Below are 15,100 nucleotides of genomic sequence, written 5' to 3' on the forward strand. Positions count from 1 at the left end.
ATTTTGCGCCATTATTATTTTTATAAATATCTCTGAGATACACATTTTGAATTCCCAAAGTGTATCTTCGTGAAATTTGGTGGTTTAAAGGGTAATGGTCTATCCTGTAAGATACCAAAACTGGATATTTTTCATTGTTATTATCACTTAATGGGTGTCATTAAGTGATATATTCATCACTTATGGTGATATCTTTATAATTTAATCCATATAAAACTTTCGACAAATCTGATAATGCTCCTAGTTAACCGGCAACTTTTTGCTAATCATCGGAAGCTTATATAAATTTTATACCCATTTTTACAGATGTTCTTTTAATACTTCATTTGCACGTACTTTTATTAATTCTACTGTGTCATTCCAACTTTATCCTTCGTGTTCGATTTTTACTGCAGAAGTCCAAGTATGCATTATCTCAAATTTCAGAAAGCCCTCCATATTTTAAACTCCTTAAGTCCTTTGAAATCCTTGGCATCATACCATTCACTTGAGTCTCCCACTGATATTTAACGTCCTTGAATTACATGATCGTCTTACTAGTAAGGGTTTCAAGATCCTTTTATGCTGGTTCTCTCTTGCTGGTATAGTGGGCAATGTACTAAGTGATTAAGTGGCGAAATCGGCTACTAATTTTTTAAATTAGCCTTTTAATGACACCAAAAGTCATGTGAAAACCATTTTTATTGCTGAATGGGACTGCAAAAAGGAAAACAAGTTCTTCTATAACAAACATTTCATTGAAAATTGGCCTGGTGTATTCAATAGAAAACTCGACCCAATTATCACCCGATTAAGAATCGACTCACTCAGACATTTGTGGTTGGGAGAAGCACTCCTCGATGTACACTATGCCAATGCCGAATGTCATTTCAGCACATTCTTATAAAATGCCCACGTTTTAATACTCAATACACTCACTGTTTCAATTCTTCTAGCTTTTTCTAAAAGACATTTTGCATAAGATACCACACCCTCACGTTGGGAGAAGCACTCCTCGATGTACACTATGCCAATGCCGAATGTCATTTCAGCACATTCTTATAAAATGCCCACGTTTTAATACTCAATACACTCACTGTTTCAATTCTTCTAGCTTTTTCTAAAAGACATTTTGCATAAGATACCACACCCTCACGTTGGGAGAAGCACTCCTCGATGTACACTATGCCAATGCCGAATGTCATTTCAGCACATTCTTATAAAATGCCCACGTTTTAATACTCAATACACTCACTGTTTCAATTCTTCTAGCTTTTCTAAAAGACATTTTGCATAAGATACCACACCCTCACCTTTTTATTTACAAAAAAAACGATGTGATTTTATTATCAACTGTAAATATATTTGTTTTAATATGCTTTAGGGCCAGATGTTTTTAAAAGAATAAACAAATTGAAGATTTATAAGACAGGACATATTTTTTTTAATTGGCTTTGTTAAAACAAGATCATAGGTTAATTATAGACCATATGTAAGTACGCGCCTTATGTTTGATACAGTATAATAAAAAAAAAGACTTTTTGACCCACTAAATTATATAAATTCAAACATTAATGAGCACTAAATAGTATATCAGTATATTTTTTAAGCTATATATGTAGTAATTTCAACACTAAAATTAAGTTAGTATAAAATATTATAAAAATCAAAACCTTTTCATTGTTGGTAATTTTAAAATATGAAAATCAGTTGCGCCATGCATTTTTATGATGTCACAGTTTGATTATACTATTTATACGATTCTAAAATAGAATGTTCTAATCAGTACACGACTTAGTGAAACTAACTTTGGTTAAGAAAGTTCTATCCATACCACTGTTCGAAGAAAATATTATGAATAAACATTCGTCGGAATAAGAAATTCAGAGATTAGACTTTTACGTTTCAAAATTTTTAATGTCAACAATGTTTACGAAAATCAAAGGTTTTTTGTTTGTTTTTTTTAATTTTCTTTATCTTGCATCTTGTAAGATAAATACTTAATTGTGGAATTAAAATTAAATTCAAAATACTTTAAACTGTAAACAATTATTTTCCCGTATTTCTGAATTTAATTAAACATGCTCTAAATTATAAAAAGTAATACAATGCTTTCAAAACAACAAAAGAGGCCTAATCTTCAACTAGAAAATCACATTCTGAAATCCAATCATATTCTTCGGTTGCATCACTTAGAAAATAGGGAAACTAAATGGGAGTTTTAGTAAAACCGCAATTCTGTTAAGATTAATCTGTCTGCTTGAAAATTTACCTCGTGTGCAACGTAAATGACGACCCCTTTACTTCTAAGGCCATCTTTGCAGATATCGTCTTTATATCTCTCTTGTGACTCATTCAAGTTTCCACTTTGCTGTGCTCTGTGCTACCCGATAAAACAATGGCTATATTATATTTCCTGTCCAGCAACATTCCGCGAAAATTTTAAATTACTAATTATAATTTAAGTATTATTGCTAATTTCATTTAACCATGCCACCATTATACTAATTCAAATAATGAAATTAAGAAAGTTGAAGGGTTGTTTAAAGGAAACAATTACGACAAAGAGAAAGGAACATAAATTACATTTTTATCGGAGAAAATCACTGAATATGGGAGAAAAACTATTTTTCACAGATTTCTTTTCGAAAAAAATCCTCCAATTCTAATTTGAGAAATTTCAAATAAATATTGCAGATATTAATACTGCATATAAATAGTGAAAATAAATATTACATTCATTTATATTTCGTGGGCACAATAAATATTATTAATTTAATGTAATAACGGTAAAAATGTAATTTAGTGTGTCCTTTGCTAAGGGAAGGATGCCAAGTTGCAAATAAGGATGACTGACAAAAATTTTTAAACAATTACGGTCACCACTTTCTGCATTAAAATTTTGATTTGTACTGATAAATATTTGTTTATCAGAGATTTTTATTTATTTTCTTTTGACCTTTGGAATCATTGTTGCTGTTTATTTTAAAAATTTTTAAATAAAGAAGTTTTTACAAAACGGCTGCGCCGATATGTTGTGTAAAGAGCAAAATTTAGAGCATGCGATGCCTTTTGCATCTGAAGAAGGCTTGGTTTGGTTTAGTTATATTAACGTCCCGTTTGAAAGCAACACTAGGGCTGTTTTGGGACGGACCACGTAATTTTGAACCACGGTCAGACGACGAGGGCAACACCTGAGCTGGCACTTCCCTCTCCGCACCACACCAGTGGGTGGACGTTTGGTCATGACGGATTTAACGTGCAACAGACCCCCTTACGCGACGGTTCTTGGGTGGAATCGGGTCACGAACCTGAAATCCGCCGGTTCCGAAGCCGAGACCTTACCACCAGGCCACCGCGCCCCACATCTGAAGAAGGCACCGGGCAGAATTAAAAAAACTCTTACGGCTTCGCTAGCAGCGGGAACCTAGTAGCTTCGCTAACGCATTGAACTTAGGGACTGTGTGGATAACAGAAACAGTACATAATCAATTGGAAAGAAAGAACGGAGGAAAAAGCAATCAAAACATTCTCCACACAAAATTTCAAAGCACCCTTTTCCCAACTCCATCAACTCGTAATAGAAAAGTATATTCCATTCACCCTTTATCCATTCTGCTGGTTGAAAATACTTCCTGCCATCGCATTCACCAGACATCTATTCTTGCACAATTACCGATGTAACAAATTATCAAAGGAACCGGTCAGAGCATGAAAGGAATTGCGAGAACTGCAAGGAAATCCATTGCAAAAGATTTTTGAAGTAAGAATTCAGACGATTTCTGTACCCAACAATTAAAAATTGCAAAAGAATCAATATTTTCTGTCCATATTCACTTTAACAATAACATTGCAGTGTCTTATTATTAATAAAAAAATTATTTATAATACAGAACTAAACTGAAATCTTTAATAGATATTTATTATTTTTAATTTTATGTTTTTCATAAAATATTTGTAATTCATGTACAACTCAAGCATTGTAAAAAATAGTAAACCAAACAGCATTAGGGTTGCTAGAAGATCGTTTCGTTGGGTTACCATATTGGCGACAAACTCGGGGGCACACTAAACTACATTTCAACGGCAATAACATCTTGTAAGTACTTCAGTTTTATTCCGAAAGATTTCTCATTGTTTTAAAATATTTTCTGGCAAAGAGAATTAGCAGTTCAACATTTAACCCTTTGCACTCGGAAAAGTAATTCCATGCATAATTATTCACTTAATACAAGGGCTTGTTTATAGCTTAAAAATATATATAATTGTTTTAATTTGAATTTCCCCGAAAAATTAATCTACGTCTTTCTACCATTCTGCAGGTATTTTTAACAAATCAAAATCAAAAAATACGTAAATAAAACGTCAAGATGATGCACCGTCTTGTATGGTGAGCGAGATGTACCATTCGGGTTAATTGCTATCAAAATAATTAAGATTTTGAATAGCTCTCAATGATCTAGGAGCCTTGTGATTTTTTTTACATTTCCTTTCAACATTTTTCAAATTATCACCGATTATTTTTAATACTTTCACTATCATCTAGATTTCAGATTTAAAGTAATTTTAAAATGAGAATTTTAACATTTATAATATAAAATATAATTTTTAATAATTAATAATTGGTTTCTTGTCTTTACAAAAATATCAGTTTGAATTGTATAGAAAAATAACTATAAAGCAGCTGATTCTCTCGAGAAACACTCTCAGATACTATATTAGATTTCACCCAAAGATATTGATTATCTTTTTCTAAAACAATATAGTAAAATTCATAAGGGTGGTCCTTTTTGATCAACAATTCAACAATTCTCTTTCGACAAAATACCATTTATCCAAGAGTAACAGAAAATGGATGTCATTTTTGCCAATTTTTTACAAAACGTTTCTTATAAACGATTGGTTATCAAAGCGGGCATTCCCCAATTTCCTTTGTCCTTGTTGCGACAAACGTAAAACCGAAAATTGCATTCTTTTTGTCCTGCTTTAAATAAGAAAATCCGAGAAAGCAATCAAAGCGCTTGTCTGAAAAAAAAAAATGGGAATTTTTCCCAGTTTCATTGAATTAGCTTTTTGACCACGCTATGCCAATCAAACGAAAATCTAACGGTATCTTGAATTACATGAAACATATTTGCAAGAACAGAGTCAGTGATAACTTCACCGATCATTGTTACAATCTCGTATTTATAATTCGAAATAAAATGACTGAAAGGTAAATATATCTCAAACATTTGTCATCAGGATCACCAACAACCATGAAGAAGACATCATTACAAAAACACAAAAAAGGGGAGATATCCTCCAAACTTTCTCGTACGCTCCTAAATAAAAGAATTGGCCTTCTCTTTATATCAATTGGGGATTGGGGGGGAGGGAGACATTGAAAAAAAACCCGGGCCTTGAATAATACAGAAAAGAAAAGCGAATATGCATCATTTGATTATTTGATAGATCGAAACAAAAATTTAACACGAAATTAGAATTTCAGTATAACACGATCACGTACCAAATTTCCTTTATTTTGATGGTCACGTTTTTACTTTCTCGTCTAAATAGTATAGAGAAAGTAATAGTAACTATCAAAAATTTCGAACTCGATATTTTTGACGAATTTCTACATTTTAGACTTCTCTGAGTTCCAAAAACACGTTTTTGCAAAGTGTCTCTCTGTCTATTTGTGACAAAGATAGCTCAAAAACACTTTGAGCTGGAAGAATGAAATTTGATATACGGTCATTACACCAAATTTGCAGATTTCGGTGGAATCTTAAGTAAATTGATAAAATTGGATAAATAGATTCAAAATCTATAGTATAGAAACCTGCCAAATTTTGAGCCAATTCCTTCTACGGATTGATTGTCTGTCGGGCTGTACTTTCAGAGATAGGTAAACGCTATAATTTTAAAATACAATAACAAATATATCAAATTTGGTATGGGATTTTGTGACTACAAGTACAGTTTTTTTTATTAAATTTTCATTTAATTGGTTAACAAAATCGTGTCTAAACTGCAAATTTGATTTTTGCATACTATTAACGCTTTCCAGGGATTATCCGTGAAATAACTCGACAAGGAGGACACGATAGATTCAGTAAAAAGTCTATATTCGCGCCAAAAAATATTTCGTATTTGTTGTGCGCCAATACCAAGCAAGTTGTTTCTGTGGCATAAGTTTATTAGATATGCGAGAAAAGGAATATTCAGAAAAGGAATTTTTTTTCTGCAGGAGTCTTTATTCCAAAAAATTAACCTCTCTTTACAAAAACATCTCGTGAGAATGAGGTTTCCGAACACAAGAATAACACAAAATGTAAAAATAGTAAAATACCAACAATTAAGGAAATCGGATAAACAAATTACAGAAATAGTTTTTAAAAATATTTAAAAATTTAAGCAACAAAATGCCAAAACTGAAAATCTTCAAAAGCCAGCATTAAATATAATAATTGCAAATAATAAGCTTTTAAGAAACTTACACATCAATCCTGGTAAACGAGAATTAAAATGTCGTTATAAATTTTAAAAAAACTTCCTAAATTTAAAAATTCTAAGAATCGAATTGCAGCCTAAATATACAAGTCGAAATTATTTATCACCTAAAAAGATTAACACAAAAACTGAAAGACTTAACTTACCCCTGAACATAATTGAAACTCGCACTTTGAAAGTTCCCGCGTATTAAGCTGAAACGCCCACAAAGCTTGATCATAGCGCGTCTTCATGAAGCGATTTATTTTGGAAGATTTTAGCGCCATCTATTGAGTTGAAATAAAGTCCAAGGAAAAAAAGGACTAGAATTCATATTTTCAATTGTGATATTCTATTGAAATATAGATAAATTTTATTTATTAATCCTTCTATATTACAAAAGGTTTTTAGGATATGAGAAAATGGTTTATTTTTCTTTCATTTAGATAATGGAACAAAATGAGTAGTAAATTATGTCATTTTGTTTATAAGCTGAATCTAAAGCCCAGATACATTAACATTTTCTTACTCAAGTTAACTCTAGTAGAAACTCTTCCAAAGAAACTTGTTTGAACGTAACCAAATTACAGTGTATCATTTTAAAGTTAAAATCCATGGATTCTACAGTTTGCGAGATATGCAAACCTGTAAATCAAACATATCACGTAGACAAAAAGAAGATACATCTTGAGAATAAAATCAGTTTTTCTTCTCAAAAATGTGGTTTCAATATTCTCAAAAATTTGAATTTTGTGACGGCAATTTGCAACCCAAATAATTCTACAATACTCCATATAATGGATACATGGATATGATATAAAACCTTCAGAGTAATTTCATTCAAAAATTCCTTACTTTTACGTTTGAGAATTCAAGCCTACAATAGACCCTGAAAACTAAGAAATCAATATATTGGGGAAAATCAAATTTAGTATTAAAGCGATTAACAAAGGATAACCAATATTAGTAAAAACTAAATATGAGTATGATAATAACAAGTTCATTAATTCTAAAAATATGGTTTAAAGACTGAGCTTTTCTTGGATAACTAATAATAGTGTATTTATCAATGTTTAGACGTAGCTTTAGGTAATAGATGTCAGATGTTTTAATATATATATATATATATATATATATATATATATATATATATATATATATATATATATATATATATATATATATATATATATATATATATATATATATATATGTAGCATTATTTACAACAAAACTTTTTATTCCTCCAACTGCTTATTCCCGATTTCCGCAGGATGGGAATCAATCAATTTTCTATTGCATACCGCAATTTTCGCAGTTTACAGTGTTTACTTTCACGATTACGGATTTTTATTACATTGTAATGTCCTGATCTAGACTGATCAAATAACGAAGTAGAATTTGCAGTCCTATATATACAAAGAACAACTTGTTCTAATCTTGGATAAATAAATAGTTATTTACACCTGTAGTAGGAGATACAACAGTCAAAGTCGAAGGTTTTTCTTGAAACTCAGTTCTCCATCACGTCAACAAGACCACTCCAGGGGTAGTTTCTGAGACTCCGAACTTGTGGGCGTAGTCCAACCGTCTCCTGTAATTCGTTTCCTCTCTCCTCCTAAACAAATCTCCACGCTTTATTTCGGCGACAATCTCCGCCTCTTAATTTACATTGGTCATTTGAGCTCTCTTTCCGCCAATCGTGGTTCAGCAATATGCTCACTCAGCGGCGCCAGTGAGTCGTGGGAAGGTCCTTTCACAAAGAGAAACATCTAGCATGCAGATGTTTGGACACACCTTTCTCTTTGAAGGTACTCTCCATACCTCTTGGACGAGGAATTCCACATGTGGTCTTTCACTGTAGTCGCTAATGAACAGATGCGAAACCACCCAGGTGAAAAGATCCACCATCTGGCCATCTTGAGGAGTTTAGTAAGTGACAGCGACGACACAGCTGCCTGTAAATGTCTTATCAGTACTGGGAAACGGGAAATGTTATAACATCATATTATTATCGTTTAACATATAGCATCAGTCCACTTTGTTTGAAAAATATTTGTACTTACTTGCAAACAACGCATCTAAATAGTGATTTTTAAAAATTACGCAGTCAGGGGATTAATTTCAATGCTTCGCTCTCTTTTTTTGAATTCTTTAATTTCAATTATTTATTTAAATTTCTATCATATATAGGTTTACCAAGCGATGTTGTCATTTTTTACCTCGATTTGATAGCTTTATTTTATATTTTTCTGGTTTTAATCTCCATAGTTTCACCATGTGCCTTAAGGGTATTTATAGTAGAAGAAAGAAAGACAAATAATTTTATTAATGTTGCTAAAAAAAATTTCCCGGCAAATTTATTTATTACTGTAAGCTTAAAATAATTAATGGAATTTCAAAATTGTTTCCTTAATTTCATAAAATTGTGTAATGATATTAAAATAAATCACAATTAATCTAAAGCAAAGACTTTTCCCATAGAGTGACATGGATTTTCATAATTTAATAGTAATGACTAAAAAATACAACAAAGCATTCTTTATGCAACTTTCATGAAAGTAATTTTTACTTTTTGATTAATATTATCTATTTTTATTTTATTTTACTCAGAAATTTTCTAACATAAGTTTTATACATCTCTACAAATTTTGATTATATTTTCTTTATAAATAGAAAAATTTGTTTACGATTATAATTTATTGATTGAATTTAGAGCAATATAGTAGACAATCTTCTAAAAATTACCTAATTAGCTATTATACCTGATTCTTTACTGATGGTGGTAATAGTAGTTTCAAATGTATATACATTTTCCAGTCGCTTTATATTGAATTGTAATTCTCCATTACTTCCAAGAAAATGGAAGATAAATTCTTCCCGATAAATGAAATTATTTCTATCATCTAATCGAAATTATGCTAAAAAATTTCAAACGATATATTTTTTATTCCAATAACTTATGAAACTAATAATGCAGACGATAAAATCTTAATTTTTTTATATTAAAAAATAAAGAGGATCATTATTTATTTCTCTTGATAATTATACTATCTGTGTTTTAGAACCTTTTTTAATTACAAGCCATTAAACTTGCTAGTTACTTGCAAAGGAAAATTACAAAAAAGAAAAATCCACCACAGATAAAGTACAACTTTTTTTCTAGATTGGTAGTTTATCGTTTGCAGTTAAATGAGGCGTGATTCGGCAAATCGATTCCAAATAATTCGCGCCTTTTTTTTTTTTTTTTTACTTTTATTCGGAAAGAAGAATCAATGAATGATAAGGACCACAAAAAAATGTTCTCTCTGTAGATTGAATTTTTACTTAACTTATTTAATTACATTCATGAATCATTTGGGAATTAATTTTGTCACAAACCAACAGAACTAAAAGGACGATATGGAAATTTACTTTTTTCAAACTATTTAACCTATGAAAAAGAGATTTCAAAGCATTGAAAGTTAGAAAAAATTTATTTTTAAATAAATGACATGAACTAATATGATTTTTTTAAAAAAAACTAATTATCTAATAAAAATTACTAAAATAATTTCTTGCATTTTTTTGTGTCAATAGGGATTAAAATCGAAATGAATTTAAAATGTATTTCGCATTTTAAAAAAAAGCTATTTAATTTTTAATGTTAAAGTTTTTTGAAGTATTTGATTAATTTGCCATTAATTTAGTTTTTTGTTAATAACGATTTGGATTCTATTCTGAATAATTAGAAAGAATATTTGTTTCATTTTTTACTTTCTCTTACATGAAAAGAAAATTGTAATCGTCAAAAAAATTCGAATTCGAGATATTGACTAGGGTTTGACGAATTTTCAAACCCGGTTTTAAAAAACCTGTTTTTTAAAGTAAATTTGTCATATTTGAAAATTGGTTTTTAAATTAAAACCGGTTTGTCCTGAACGCCTGAATATTCCTCTTCTTCAAAAAAAAAATTGAATTTTATCGTTTGAGACCGATTCTTCTAGCAGCTGAAGGTTTAAAGCGACGAGATGCCAATTTATTAACAACTGAAGGTATATTTGAATTTCTGTTAAATGAATTAAAAAATTTAAACACTGAAATAAGTTTGAAATTATTATATGATTTAGAAAAACGAATTCAAGAAAGAAGTAGAATTAGCAACTTTTTTGCTGTATTTGCACATTTGTAGTTCCGCGAAGAAATCTAGTTTAGCCTCAAAAACCGAAATTATTGAGTTATCTGGAAAGATACGGTCTAGAATATTTCCAAATTCTTTTGTGGAAACCGATTCTAATGAAGAGCAAATCGAAGTAACTACTCATCAGAGTAATGCTTTTTTTAAAAGAAGCCATGGAAAAATCAATTCAAAAGTTTCTTGCAGACCCTGAAGAAAAAGTGAAAAATCCAAAGACACCGAAACCTGAATTTTCATTATTTGAGTCAACGAATAAAAGAGCAAAAAACTTAGATTTTATTTGATGCCATGAAAACTATAAAACCAAGCTCAGTAGCTAGTGAACGAGTATTTTCAATTTCAGGCAATATTGTATCCAAAATAAGAACAAGACTTAGTCACCGTTCAGTGAATATTTTATGTTTTTTAAAATTCTATTATCTTAGGGGAAATTAAAATGAGTGAAAATAATATAAATATTAATATATAATTTGAATATATATATTGATTATATAATTTGAAATTTTTGTTTGAGTTTTCGTTATTTTGTGTAAGTAAACGTAATTCTTAATTTTTTTTATATTTTGTCTTTGACATTGATTTCGCTTTTTATTATTTTATATAAATCAAATAAAATATTTTTCCCTATTCTATTTTTTTTTTTTTTGACAAAAATTCGAAAACCGGCTAAAACCGGTTTCTTGGAAATATTGAATTCGAAAACCGGTTTTTCAAAAAGTCGCTTTGTGTATAAACACTAATATTGACTAATTTTAAACTTCCATGAGTCTGGTAAATCCCTTTATAAAGTTATATTCGCTATCACTTTGTCTGTTTATTTATGAATGATAAAACTAAGAAACGTTTTAAGCTAGACTGATGAAACTTAGTATATCACTTTTACCTCCAAATTTATAGATTTCTATAAAATTTTGATTGAAATCCAATGAGTGGAAGCCCGGCTATTTGAGAACAAGTGAACACGAAAACTAGAAAACGTAAACAACTAAATACATAAAATTTGGCATACAGGTTATCTAAATTGTAGATCCGTTTTAAGTTTTTTACAATTCTATCGAAGGATTCATTGTTTGTCTGACTTTACTTGCAAGTAAATGCAATGATTGAAAAGAATAAAATTTAGTGTGTTATCTTGTGGCTACAATTGTAATTTTATATCATATTTTAGTTTCATTTGGTCAGAAAAGCGCTGTCCAAAATATATATATATATATATGTGTGTGTGTGTTTTTGGTACTTGTGTATTAGCCACATACCAGCAATTGATAGATAAAAAAAACGCCTCAAGAATCATTAACTATTAGGCCTTTTCATATCTATTGTCCGCCAATGACATTAGGTTAATAATACACAAATACTAGTTTTCTGTACTATACTACGAAGCACACAACTTTCTAGTAAGGGATTTGAAAATAAAACTCTGAGCACTCATGGCATTCATGCTCTTCCCCAAGATCCTTTATTTTATGCAGAGATGGTAAGAATGATAATACTTTTATTGGAAATTGTGGGAGAAAGTTTTGGAGAAACCCCCACTCGCTTATATATTCTATAAATAAATTTTTCATTCTTTTTCTTAACATGTGGCTTTCATTTAAAATTCGAAGAATACTGACTGTAAATATTCGAGCATTCCTGATGTCAAGTCATGTTTTACATTCATTTTTGATCAGAAGTCACAATATGCACACACAAAAAATTCTGTCGTTGAAATACGTCGCTTCTGCGTTGGCATCACATTTCCATAAGTAATTTAGAATTTTATGAAATAGTTTAATCCGTTGCTTGTTTGTGATTGTGGTGCCACATTCCATGTTTTACAAATTTAACTGGGTGGAAATCAATATTTATTTATTTTTTTAATTTTATTGAATTTTATCATAAAAAAATTTAACGAAAATTTAACAGATATTTTAGCTAGTGTTAACTTTCCACATGAAATCAGCATTTAATTTGTGACAAATATCCAAAACCTTTTATCCAAAAATCGATTCAATCAATTATTAGAAATAATCTTTAACTGACCTCTTTAGAATTAGAATTTAATATCTAAAATTCCTTTATTAAATCGCTTGCCTAGGTATGAATGATTGCAGAAGATGGCAACGATAATCAATGACAGCATTAATGAAGAAGGCTAAAGATATAATTTTTCTGTAAATCAACTGAAGTGATTTACAGAAAAGTACAAAATGTTTATAATTTTCAGAATCGAAAAAATTTATATGTACAGAAAATAAGTCTCATTGACATTTTATGAAAATGTCTGCGGTAAACACTAAAAGAAAACTATTTCTTTAAAATGAGTGTTTGACAATTAAATCCGTTGTAATTGCTAATTAAGTCGGTCGAATCTGCGGTCTTGATTCTAACTCAAAAATTATATGTGTAAAAATTTTGAAATTTATTTCAATTATCATAAAAACATAAAAAAATGATTTAGAAATTCTTTTTAAAATAAAATTTTTACTTTAATTATAGAATATTGATATAATTTTGATAAGGACAGATTTTGGAATAATGAACAGTTTTATTTTTAAAATTTTTCGATTTCCGTTGTGTTTTTTTTTGTTTTGTTTTTTTTTTTAATTATTCAAACTGAAATTTATATAATTAATGAACAATTTTAAACAAAAATAGAATAACTATTTATTATTTTTCTTAAATTAGAAGGTTTTGGCTTTTTGTTTTAATGCATAAAAATTCTGAATTTAATTAATCCATTATAACTTTAATATTTACAAAAGATGAAAATGAAAGAACCAGTGATTTGAGAAGCATCGGCACACTAAAAAATAATTTATTTATTTCACTAGAGGGCGCCACAATTTGTGTTGCAGTTCATAAAATTTTTGGATGCCATTTCATTATTCTCATTTTCTATTGTTATACGGATGAATTTTTTAAATCTTTTTGCAATTTTTTTTATTAAAAAGATATTTGGTCTTGCACGAAATTTAATATGGTCTTCCTTCTTATCATTATGCCTTGGACTTTTACTTTATTTCATTTGCAGTTTCAACTGCAATCAAACTGTTTCTATAGTTGTTTTTAGAATAATATTTAAAATAATAAGAAATATAAAAAAAATATCGAAGGTAATCAGATTATATTGGTTCTTCTTTTAATCTTAATTTAATTAATCACTAAAAAAACTGAATTCCATGATGACTAAATATGTTACTACCAATGTGATTAGTCCGTTATAATTCAAATAACCACAGTTAGTTTTAGTCAATGAAATAAATTGTTTAATTTCTTTTACCAATTATTATAAATAACAATTTATTAATCTCATTACCCATAACACAGATATTTATAAGTATTTTTTTTAATTATAGAAATTAGAGTGTTTAAAAGTTATGATGATTTCGATTGTTATAATTTTTTTAATATTAAACACATTCAACATTAATTCACCAACACTATTTTAAGTTTACTTTTAAAGAAAAACTTATTTTATTTGTAGATATAAACGAACCAAAACCTGTTCCTAAACGTTTGTTTCAGATATTCTCAATAGATGGCGGCACGAAATTTTTCTCTAATTTGTAAACATCTATTGACATTCAGGAAAATGGAACTGCAGATCTATATGCCGTATAAAAACAATGATATAGGAATACAATGAAGGAATGAAATATCATACGAGCAAGTAAATAAACTAAAAAAGGGTAATACTAAAATCTGTTTGTAACATTGTGAATTATAATATAAAGCACGTCAAAAATTTAGTAAAGCTACACATGTGTATAATATTCCGTCACTAGGAAATGTATAATTTCGAAGCTCTTCAGATAAAAAAAAAAAAAAAAAAAAAGTTCCTTATTACTATAACAACAATCTATGAATCTCCAATCGCAAAATTTTTAATTCAACATTCTAAAATTTATTTTTAATCCCGACGACTTTTTTAAGTGAATCTGTGGCATTTATTTCAAATACATTCAAATTTATTTTGAAATCTTTGCCAACTATATAAAGTTACGTAAAAAAAAAAAAAAAAAATCCTTGTATATCATCTAAAGACAAGCTTTTCTGTTTTATTCAGAATTTTGGGACTGCATTTTTTTCTTCTATTACAATATGTACAATGAAATATGTACATGGTTAAATCGACTTGGCTTGGCTTATTAGTTCAAGATAATGTACGATAACTCTAAGATATTTCCCCCTACTCTAAATACTGAAAAATATCCTGAAAGTATAGTAACATTGTTGTTGGGCATTTTGGGTTCATAGAGATGGAAGTATAAATTGACATCATTATTACCTATAGCTAACTTAGATTGAAATGTCGGCCATGATTTTCGTTCTTTATCACATATCTACTTATTAATAAATAAGAAAGAAACGAAAGACCTTCAGCATTAATATTGATATCCATTGAGTTTTAGTAGTTGTTATGAGATATAACCATTGTATAGATCATTTGAAAATAATCCAACAGATGGTGCAAGCAAAATGCTC

General features: G+C 29.2%; 1 protein-coding gene across 1 annotated transcript in view; it reads right to left on the bottom strand.

The window, feature by feature from the left end:
- LOC129966398 (uncharacterized) overlaps positions 1-6,694 on the bottom strand; it is a 385,065-nt gene extending 378,371 nt beyond the window's left edge. The window contains exon 1 of the mRNA XM_056080822.1: positions 6,621-6,694. Within this exon, the coding sequence (XP_055936797.1) occupies positions 6,621-6,694 (74 nt within the window). The remainder of the gene's footprint in view (positions 1-6,620) is intronic.
- Positions 6,695-15,100: the final 8,406 nt, after the last annotated feature.

This window comes from Argiope bruennichi, chromosome 4 (genome assembly GCF_947563725.1).
Source record: "Argiope bruennichi chromosome 4, qqArgBrue1.1, whole genome shotgun sequence".
NCBI classification, from domain to species: Eukaryota; Metazoa; Arthropoda; class Arachnida; order Araneae; family Araneidae; genus Argiope; species Argiope bruennichi.